The sequence below is a fragment of the Bos javanicus genome, chromosome 18 (assembly GCF_032452875.1).
Source record: "Bos javanicus breed banteng chromosome 18, ARS-OSU_banteng_1.0, whole genome shotgun sequence".
NCBI classification, from domain to species: Eukaryota; Metazoa; Chordata; class Mammalia; order Artiodactyla; family Bovidae; genus Bos; species Bos javanicus.
Genome location: NC_083885.1, coordinates 59,169,730 through 59,181,806, shown reverse-complemented (window position 1 = coordinate 59,181,806; position 12,077 = coordinate 59,169,730). Strand labels below are relative to the sequence as shown.

At 37.9% G+C, this 12,077-nt stretch overlaps 1 protein-coding gene across 1 annotated transcript in view; it reads right to left on the bottom strand.

Annotated features, from left to right (window-relative positions):
• Positions 1–1,938: 1,938 nt before the first annotated feature.
• LOC133229646 (zinc finger protein 665-like) overlaps positions 1,939–12,077 on the bottom strand; it is a 34,546-nt gene continuing 24,407 nt past the window's right edge. Inside the window, exon 6 of the mRNA XM_061386226.1 lies at positions 1,939–5,394. Within this exon, the coding sequence (XP_061242210.1) occupies positions 2,225–5,394 (3,170 nt within the window). The 3' untranslated portion in view covers positions 1,939–2,224. The remainder of the gene's footprint in view (positions 5,395–12,077) is intronic.

Here is a 12,077-nt window from a genome sequence, read left to right as displayed (position 1 = left end):
AGGAGATCAGTCCTGGGTGTTCATTGAAGGACTGACGCTAAAGCTGAAACTCCAATACTTTGGCAACCTCATGTGAAGAGCTGACCCATTGGAAAAGACCCTCATGCCAGGAGGGATTGGGGGCAGGAGGAGAAGGGGACGACAAAGGATGAAATGGCTGGATGGCATCACCGACTTGATGGACATGAGTCTGAGTGAACTCCAGGAGTTGGTGATGGACAGGGAGGCCTGGAGTGCTGCAATTCACGGGGTTGCAAAGAGTCGGACACGACTGAGCGACTGAACTGAACTCAACTGAAACGTGTACAATTGTTGCAAAAGGAAATCCTTGAAACCTTCTCTCAGAGTCTACCCTCTTCCAACAGTTTGGAAACCTTAGCTGAACAGCTAGCTGATCAATTATCTGCGCTAGACCCTTGAAGATGGCTTCAAAGCATTACACATAGTATTGGATCTGGAACTATAACGCTGATAATTATCCTGGTGATTATATTTGTAATATTCCCATGCCTTTCAACTAAAATTGTTCAAACTAAACAAACTCAATTGGTCAGGGCCTTTTTCACAAAAGTATCCACAGTCATCACCAATTATGAAAAAATAAAAAAGAGAGAACTGTCAGGGGATATTCAACTTTAAAGGATCCAATATATTATTTTCTTCTTTTGTGTTTCTCGAGGACTCTATTCCTTATCAGTTCCTGGGAAACAGGAACGAGCAGAGCTGCACGGAGTTCTCAGGACTGAGGTCATGAGAAAGAGCATCTGCTTGGATGCCTTTCAGTGACTCCCTTCAGTGACCTTTCACTTGAAGGTAATCTATTCAGTTATGCCCCTCTTACTCAGGATATGGATTGCTTTCCTGGCCCTTTCAAGATTTTTATCTGCTTGGCTTTGTTTTTCCTCAATTTTTGTACTGCCTAAAGCTGCCTTGTATGAAGATATAGAAACATGCATTTTTTGCAAATAAAGCACCCTTGTTTCACTACAGACTTGGGTCCCCTGCTTCCTTCTTCTCATTGACTCCAGTCCCCAGGTCCTGGTCTACAAACACTGTGACAGCGCTGTCTTCCATTTCCACAAATAAGAGTAACTCTTCTTTAACCATACATACAACAGTTATTTCTATCCAATGGAGAACATGGCCATTTTCCTATGCATTTTCCCTAGAACACCATCAGTCCCTGGTAACTGTCCCTCTCCTATGAAAAGCCCAGTCCTTTTAACATCTTGCCTACTCTGTTCAAGGTCAGTTGGTAGAAAATTATGTTTTATAACAGGCTGGACTATGTACGGAAGGGCTTCCTGATCCTACTGACCATGATGAGTCATGTCCTAGTTTTACATTATTTTCTGACCTCCCTGTTGCTAATTCACACACACTATTGAATTTCGTAATTCAGGCTATGTGTTTTTCCAGGAAACACGGATGTGAATGAATTGTATCTAATGAAGTCAGCCCCTTCATCTCACTGATTCCTTCCCTGAGACCATTATGAAATGCATGTAGCAAAAGCATTTGATCAGTGTATTACCAAAGCGAAGATCTTAGAGCTCACCACACAACAGGCCATTAACTGAGAGACTACTTGTTGGGCAAGGAATAATGACTTTATTCAGAAAGCCAGGAGACCAAAAAGATGGTGGGCTACTGTCCCAAAGAATCATCTTTGCTGAGTTAGAATTCGGGTTTCTTTTACACAAAAAGATCTCTATAGCTTCTCTTCAAATGTGGACTTACTGCAATTGCTGAATACATGAACTAAAGTCATCAGAGACTAAATATAGTGAAAAGGGTAAAGGATTTGCCACAACCACTGAATCTGGGAAGTATGGCTCCACTATGTTCCTATCTTGTGACTTTTGGGTAAGATCCTTGCCACACAAATTACATTGCTGTGTGTTTTCTCCAGGATAAATACTCTGATACTACTGTTGAGATGTGAGCAGTGAGGATAGGGTTGTTTTTTTTTTTTCCCACATTTGTGAAATTGGTGAGGAATCTTTCTAGAATGAATTCATGTTCTAAAGACCTGACTAATAAATACATATATATCTGGCTTCTATCCAGTATGAATTTTCTCATGAAGCCTAAGATGTTGCCAGACTCATGATATTTGTATGGTTTCTCAGTAGTGTGAATTCTCTGACCAACAGTAGGGTGTAAATTTTGAACTTTGAATTTTGTAGACTTCTAACATATACCACATTCACATGAGTTTCTCTCATGTATGGATTTTCTGATGTTTAGTGAGTGCTGAGACCTGAATAAAGGATTTTCCACACTCGAAACATTTGAAAGGTTTCTCTATGTGTATTCTCCGATGACTCGTAAGGTGTGAATTTCGACTGAAGAACTTGCCACACTCATCACATCTGAAAGGCCTCTCTCCAGTATGAATTCTCCAGTGAAGTCGAAGATGTGGTTTTTGACCGAAGACTTTTCCACACTCATCACATTTGTAAGGTTTCTCACCAGTATGAACTGTCTGATGACTTAAAAGGATTGACTTTACACGAAAGGCCTCGCCACACTCATCACATTTGTAAGGTTTCTCTCCAGTATGAAGTGTCTGATGACTTAAAAGCTTTGACTTTACACAAAAGGCCTTGCCACACTCATCACATTTGTAAGGTTTCTCTCCAGTATGAACTGTCTGATGATTTAAAACGTATGACTTTAAACGAAAGGCCTTGCCACACTCATCACATTTGTAAGGTTTCTCTCCAGTATGAACTGTCTGATGTCGTAAAAGGGTTGACTTTGCAGAAAAGGCTGTGCCACACTCATCACATTTGTAAGGTTTCTCTCCAGTATGAACTGTCTGATGCTGTAAAAGGCTTGACTTTACACCAAAGGCCTTGCCACACTCATCACATTTGTAAGGTTTCTCACCAGTATGAACTGCCTGATGCATTAAAAGGGTTGACTTTACACGAAAGGCCTTGCCACACTCATCACATTTGTAAGGCTTCTCTCCAGTATGAACTGTCTGATGACCAGCCAAGTTTGAGTTTCTGCTGAAGACTTTGTCACATATATCACATTTAAATAATTTCTTTCCTGTATGAATCTTCTTATGTCTCCTGAGTTGTGAGCTGTGAGTAAACGCCTTGCCACATTCACCACATTTGTAAGGTTTCTCTCCAGTATGAACTGTCTGATGACTTAAAAGGGTTGACTTTAAACGAAAGGCCTCGCCACACTCACATCTGTAAGGTTTCTCTCCAGTATGAACTGTCTGATGACTTAAAAGGGTTGACTTTAAACGAAAGGCCTCACCACACTCACCACATTTGTAAGGTTTCTCTCCAGTATGAACTGTCTGATGACTTAAAAGGTTTGACTTTACACGAAAGGCCTTACCACACTCATCACATTTGTAAGGCTTCTCTCCAGTATGAACTGTCTGATGACCAGCCAAGTTTGAGTTTTTGCTGAAGACTTTGTCACATATATCACATTTAAATAGTTTCTTTCCTGTATGAATTTTCTTATGTCTCCTGAGGTGTGAGCTGTGAGTAAAGGCCTTGCCACACTCATCACATTTGTAAGGTTTCTCTCCAGTATGAACTGTCTGATGCTGTAAAAGGTTTGACTTTACACGAAAGGCCTTACCACACTCATCACATTTGTAAGGCTTCTCTCCAGTATGAACTGTCTGATGACCAGCCAAGTTTGAGTTTTTGCTGAAGACTTTGTCACATATATCACATTTAAATAATTTCTTTCCTGTATGAATTTTCTTATGTCTCCTGAGTTGTGAGCTGTGAGTAAACACCTTGCCACACTCATCACATTTGTAAGGTTTCTCTCCAGTATGAACTGTCTTATGACTTAAAAGGGTTGACTTTAAACGAAAGGCCTCGCCACACTCACCACATTTATAACGTTTCTCTCTAGTATGAACCCTCTGATGACCAGCAAGCTTTGCATTTCGCTTGAAGACTTTCTCACATATATCACATTTAAATAATTTCTTTCCTGTATGAATTTTCTTATGTCTCCTGAGGTGTGAGCTGTGAGTAAAGGCCTTGCCACACTCATCACATTTGTAACGTTTCTCTCCAGTATGAACTGTCTGATGCTTTAAAAGGTTTGACTTTACACGAAAGGCCTTACCACACTCATCACATTTGTAAGGCTTCTCTCCAGTATGAACTGTCTGATGACCAGCCAAGTTTGAGTTTTTGCTGAAGACTTTGTCACATATATCACATTTAAATAATTTCTTTCCTGTATGAATTTTCTTATGTCTCCTGAGGTGTGAGCTGTGAGTAAAGGCCTTGCCACACTCATCACATTTGTAAGGTTTCTCTCCAGTATGAACTGTCTTATGACTTAAAAGGGTTGACTTTAAACGAAAGGCCTCGCCACACTCACCACATTTATAACGTTTCTCTCTAGTATGAACCCTCTGATGACCAGCAAGCTTTGCATTTCGCTTGAAGACTTTCTCACATATATCACATTTAAATAATTTCTTTCCTGTATGAATTTTCTTATGTCTCCTGAGGTGTGAGCTGTGAGTAAAGGCCTTGCCACACTCATCACATTTGTAACGTTTCTCTCCAGTATGAACTGTCTGATGCTTTAAAAGGTTTGACTTTACACGAAAGGCCTTACCACACTCATCACATTTGTAAGGCTTCTCTCCAGTATGAACTGTCTGATGACCAGCCAAGTTTGAGTTTTTGCTGAAGACTTTGTCACATATATCACATTTAAATAATTTCTTTCCTGTATGAATTTTCTTATGTCTCCTGAGGTGTGAGCTGTGAGTAAACGCCTTGCCACACCCATCACATTTGTAAGGTTTCTCTCCAGTATGAACTGTCTGATGACTTAAAAGGATTGACTTTCCACAAAAGGCCTTGCCACACTCATCACATTTGTAAGGTTTTTCCTTGTGTGCTTTGAGTTCTTGTGTTATTACTGAAGGATTCATAAAACCATTCCCATATATATTAGAAACACTGGTTTGGACACAAGGAGGAATTCTTTGAAGTGGTGAAAATGAGAAACTGTTGTTGACAGACCTTTCAACTTCATAATATTCAGAAATTATCCCGCCAGTTTGAAATATCTGCAGTTTATCCTGAAAGTTAAATCCAAGCCTGTTTCCAAAGGGCTTGATTCCTGCATCCTTTATATTATGAGAATCTCTTCCATCAGGCACATTTCCATTAAGGTTTACAGGTGTCCCTTTGTAATTACTTTTGTCATCTCTCCCCTGACACTCAAAGTCACACATATTTTCCTGACTTTCCCAAAGATGAAAATGTTTGATTTCACAGCTTTCAGGTCTTCCCAGCATCGATGTTTGGAATGTTTCTAGTTTATCACTGTTCGCTTCGGGTTGTAAATACTTGATCACATGTGTAGGAGAGATATCTACAAGATAAAAAGAATCATAGGTATCCTGCTCACAATAATTCAAAAATAAATGTTTCATGTTGAATATATGTTATACCAAAAGTAATACTTATGCCACGTTATGAAACACCACAATGACGACCTTAAGTTTTTAGAAACACTAAAGGAATAGAATTCTTAACTTAAGAAAGCATAACATAAATTCACCGTTAAGGTAGCCTAGTTTTAAAAACCATATGCCAAACACACTCACATTGGACAATCTTATGCAAACTCTCAAAAACAGAATATTTTTCTACCAGGACCCTTAGGAAGGTATCAATCAATAGTTGTCTCAAATTGAAAAGAAAAATATTACACTATCACTGTATTCTGCATACTTACTATACATAAATAAATTCTAAACAAAATATTATATATTGTAACAGTAAATAATCCAAAACCAAGCTTACCCAATTAATAACTATTCATAATTGGTTGTTTACAATTGAAAACAAATGAGAAAATGAAGAATATGACTAAAACAATTTTTTGGAAACAACGTAGTTTTTTTTTTTTTTTGAAACAACGTAGTTTTCTAAATCTGCTATAGAACTACGTACCCAAAAAGAAAAGGCATTTTACAACGTTAACAAGTAGCATGTGTCAGCTGTATTGCAGAATACATGCTAAAAGACCATCATCTGTAAATGATACATAAATTAAGACGTAAAATATTCACTGGTTTTCTAACAGCCAATAAACAAAGCAATCCCTACCTATGTTGTTGTTGTTCAGTCGCTCAGTCGTGTTTGACTCTTTGCGACCCGTGGACTGTAGCTCACCGCACTCCTCTGTCCATGGGATTTCTCAGAAAAGAATAATGGAGTGGGTTGCCATTTCCTTCTCCATGGGATCTTCCTGACTCAGGGATCAAACCTGCATCTTCTGCATTAGCAGGTGAATTCTTTACCACTGAGGCATCAAGGAAGGCTAATCTCTAGCCATGCACTATTCTTAAATACCTAGTTTAATGGCACCAAAATATAATAAATAAAGAGTGCTCTTTGTGTATTTATTGACCAGGGTCAGACACAATATTGCTGAAAAATGTTGCAAGTGAAAAGCATACAAGATATAATGCAGTTGAGGTCTGACAGAAAACAAAATTCTGTAAAGCCATTATCCTTCAATTAAAATATAAATAAAAATTTAAAACGATATAATGTAGATAAAGTCGTATCATAAAGAACATGACAGAATATAGATATTACCTTTTTTAAACAATACATTTTGAGTATTTACTATAAAACATGTACTACTGACAGCACTAATTTGCTTTAAAAGGCTTGAGGTAAATTAACATGTTTTTCTCTAATCAGAGCAGGGGATACACCCAGTTGGTGCACAAAGTGGTAAGAGAACCAGGATATGAATCTGAACCTACAGACTGAGAAAACTTATTTGTAAACATGACCACCCACCAAATGAATAGACTAGAAAATATTACAAAAGAAAAAAAAAAAACCCACAAGGAACTTAGAAAGAAAATGTCAAGGAAGACACAAGTCAGAAGTAGTCTGTTTAACTATTATTCAACCATCCCATCTCAAAATGGGTTGTGAGTCATCATGGATGCACAGAGTGATTTAGGTCATGTCCTGAGAAACATATTCAATAAATGACCAGACATTATCTTTACAGTGAGAGTATGTAGATCGTGGAGGGATGTGATAGGTACGAACAATGTTTCCATCCATATCGGGGTACTATGTAAGGAATGGTCAGGACGAAGAAAGGGCCTGTGTGGAGCATAGGGTACACAGGTTTATGTCAGATATCAGCTTGTGACTGCATGTCTTTGGGAAAATAACTGAGAGCACAAACTAATATACTGACATTAAAAGAAAAGAATTGGTTCAGCAAGTTTATGGGCATTATACTATGGGTATGGGACAGAAACAAGAGAGATTTTAAAAGTGACTGTGATATATGGAGAAAGCAGGATAATACCTGTTATACTATCTACAATGTAATGTATCCAACTGTGAATTTTGTATGTTACAATGGCATGCTTATATTCAAGAAAAACATACACAATATTCCAGGATATTGTGTAAGAATCTTATCAGCAGAAATCAGAAGGAAAATCCAGGAAAAGGCTATCTAAACCTGGGTTCCTCTGTCAAGTATGATTAACCTCTCTATTGGACATTCATTTAATTTCTTCTTCCACACATGTTCATCTCAAGATCGAGGAGTATCAAAGAAAAGGAGGGATTGAAACTGACTCTGGAAGACCTTCCCAGTTACAAAAGCCTTTCTGAGGCATCCAACTCTTTTTCATAGAAAAAGGCTTTATTCTCCTAGACCTTCCCTGAGTTCGAAAGAGCAGATTCAAACAGTTACTAATACATAAGAGGACATAAAAGGATCATACTATGATCAAGTGGGATTTATTGCAGGGATGCAAGATTTCTCAATATCCACAAGTTAATCACTATGATACATCACATTAACAGTTGAAGACTACAAACCATATGATCATCAATAAATGCAGAAAAGGTTCTGACAAAATTCAAGTGCCATTTATGGTAAACACCCTTCAGAAAGTCAGCACAGATGGACCCTACCTCAACATAATTAAGACTGTATATGTCCAACACACAGCTAATATCATACTCGACAGGGAAAAACTGAAAGCATTCCCCTTAACAACATGAATAAGACAAGAATGTTCACTACTGCCACTTTTATTGAACATATTTTTGGAAGTCCTAGCCACAACAATCAGAAAAGAAAAAGAAACAAAAGGAATTCAAGTTAAAAAAAATTAAAAAGAAGTAAAACTGTCACTATGATGCTACAGACAGAAAATCCCAAAGATGCCACCAGATGACTACTAGACTCATCAATGAACAGAGTCAACTTGCTGGATACAAAATATATAGAAAACTGCTGCATTTCTATACACTAATAATGATATATCAATAAGTGAAATTAATGAAACAATCCCATTCACGATCTCATAGAAAAGAATAAAATTCTAAGGAATAAACCTACCTAAAAAGTCAAAAGAACTGTACTCATAAAACTATAAGATGCTGATGACTGATACCAAAGATGACACAAACAGATGGCACAAACATATACCATGTTCTTGGATTGAAAGAAGTAACACTGTCAAAATGACCATACTATCCAAGGCAATCGACATATTCAATGCAACCCTTATCAAATTAACAATGACATATTTCATAAAACAAAGAAAAACTTAATTTGTACCAAAATACAAAAGACTCTGATATCTAAAATGATCTTGACAAAGAACAGAGCTGGAGGAATCAAGTTCCCTGAGTTCAGACTACACTACAAACTGACAGTCAACTAAGTGAAAGTGAAGTCGCTCAGTTGTGTGCAACTCTTTGTGATCCCATCGACTGTAGCCTACCAGGTTCCTCTGTCCATGGGATTCTCCAGGTAAGAATAGTGAAGTTGGTTGCCATTTCCTTCTCCAGCAGATCTTCCTGACCCAGGGACTGAACTTGGACCTGGGTCTTCTGCATTGTAGACAGATGGCTTTACCGTCTGAGCCACTAGGAAAGTGGTATGATGGTGGCACAAAACAGAAACACAGATCGGCAGAACAGGATAGAAAACCCAGAAATAAACCAATTTACTTATAGTCAATTATTCTATAACAAAGGAGGAAAGAATATAGAATGAAGAAGTCTCTTCAATAAGTGATGCTGGGATAAATGGATAGTTATATGAAAAAGAATGAAATTACAACATTCTCTAACACCACATACAAAAATAAACTCAAAATGTGTTAAACATCTAAATGCAAGACCAGATACTATAAAATTCATAGTGGAAAACAAATGCAAAACACTGACATAAATGTCAGCAAATTTTTTTTGGATCTATCTCTTAGAGTCATGGTAATAAAAGCAAAATCAAACAAATGAGACCTAATTAAATTTAAAACCTTTTTGCAAAGTAAAGGAAACCAAAAAAAAGAACAAAAATTCAACTTTTGGACCAGGAGACTATATATGCAAATAATGCTACCTATAAGGGATTTATTTCCAAAATATACAAACAGTTCATACAGCTTAATATCAAAACAAACAAACAACCCAATCAAAAACTGGGCAGAAGATCAAAACAGGTATTTCTCCAAAGGAGACAAACAGATGGCCAACAGTCATGTGAAAAGCTGTTTGACGTCTCTACTTATGAGAGAAATGCAAATCAAAACCACAAAACTATCACCTCACACTGGTCAGAATGACCACCATCAAAAAGTCTACAAACAATAAATGCTTGAGAGGGTGTGGAGAAAACAGAACCCTCCTACACTGTTGGAAGGAACATAAATTGGTACTGCCACTTTGGAGACTAGCATGGAGGTTCCATAAAGAACTAAAAATAGAGCTATCACATGAACCAGCAATTCCAATCCTGGGCATATATCCAGAAAGGATGAAAACTAATTCAAAATGACACATGCACCCCAATGTTTTAGCAGCACTATTTATACCAGCCAAAACATGGCAGCAACCTAAATGTTCACTGACAGACAAAGGGATAAAGAATATGTGGTACATATATACAAGGGAATATTGTGAAGTGAAAGTAGCTCAGCCATGTCCAACTCTTTAAGACCCCATGGCCTGCAGCCTGCCAGACTCCCCTGTCCATGAAATTCTCCAGGCAAGAACACTGGAGTGGGTTGCCACCTCCACCGCATAAAACACAACGAAGTAATGCCTTTTGCAGCAATATAGACAGACTTAGGGATTATTCTAAGTGAAATCAGACAGAGAAAGACAAATATCATAGGATATTATATGCTGAACTGAAATAAATGATACAAATGAACTTATTCACAAAATAAACTCACCAGCATAAAAAACAAAGTTATGGTTACCAAAGGGGATAGTACAGGATGGTTATGGAGGCAGGAAAGGGAGAGATAAATTAGGAGTCTAAATATATACAAACTAATATATATACAAAATAGATACACAACAAGAACATACGATATAATGGCTCAAGGAACTATACTGAGTATCTTGTAAACTGCTGTATACCTAAAACACAACATTGTAAATTAACTATACTTAAAAAGTGGAGAAGGAAATGGCAACCCACTCCAGTATTCTTGCCTGGAGAATCCCAGGGACAGAGGAGCCTGGTGGGCTACCATCTATGGGGTGGCACAGAGTCGGACATGGCTGAAGTGACTTGGTGTACATGCATGCATGCATTGGAGGAGGAAATGGCAACCCACACCAGTGTTTTTGCCTGGAGAATCCCAGGGACAGAGGAGCCTGGTGGGCTGCTGTCTGTAGGGTTGCACAGAGTCACACACGACTGACGCAACTTAGCAGCAGCAACAGCATCATACCTAAAAAGAATGGTAAAAACAAAAACAAAAACAAAAACACCTCTTGTGCAGATGTTCAAAAGATGTTTCACAAGGGTGTAAAAACTACTAAATGGGGGAAGCAGTCTATGAAACAAGACATGTTGACAAAACTGAATACCCACCAGCAAAAGAATTTACTTGGAACATTATCTTACACTACAGACAAAAATGAACTCAAAATGGTTCAAAGACCTAAACCTAAGTCCCAAATGTATAAAACTCCTGGAAGTAAACATGCAGGAAATGTTTCTGGAAATTGGACCCACAAATGATTTACCAGATATAACACCAAAAGCACAGGCCACAAAATAAAACCAGATAACAATAAATTGAACTATATCAAAATTAGAAACTACTGTGCATTAAAGTTCAGTGAGTTTGAAAAGACAATCAACAGTAAAAGAGAAAATATGTGGAAATCATACATCTGATAGTAAATGAGTACAAAGAATATATCAAGAATTTTAAGAGGGACTGATCACCAGTTCCACCATAGGGACCATTCCCCAATCAACCATCCAACGCATTGCAAATACAAAACAGAAACACTAAGAGTAACACAGAAATTTGAACTCAATGATAAAATAAAAAATACCTACAATGCCCAGAACAACAGTGCAGCCAATAGCCTCATAGATATGAGAATGTGACCTTGGACAAAGTTGTCCTGGGATAAATTCCCATACTATTTACAGAGGGTAAAATATATGGTCCTTGATACACACGAACAACACTGTCACGGTGCCCTTGACAGAGTCTGCAAAGCCATAAAATAACCTGGAAAGATGTATCGGGCTCTCGTGATACTTTCTCTCTCATAATCCTAGAACATACTGACCACTCTACTGGATAGCTTCAAGTGGTGACTTTGTACAGAGCAAGAAAATAACATTAGGAATAGTGTTTCCATCACAGTTTTCTGTTACCTAGTAAATCCACTCCACAGAGACTCAGCAGAGGCTGCCAATTAAACATAGGTGGATTATCACAGCAAGGAAACCAGATAAAATTTCAGACCCTCAGGAATATATTTCAAAGAAATTTAAGAGGTAAAAGGATACAAAATAAGGAGAATGTAACATCAGGAACAGTTGACATTCCCAGACTGGGTAGGGCAGCACAAGAGTAAACTTAATATAACATGAAGGTCAGACATTAGAGGATCTGGATATGGGACCATGCACTCGACCTACAGATGGCAAGCTAAGAGCCTGTGAGATTCACATATGCTCCCCTCATAGGATCTAGGATCAAAAAGACGATCTCTCTACCCACTCTCCTTACA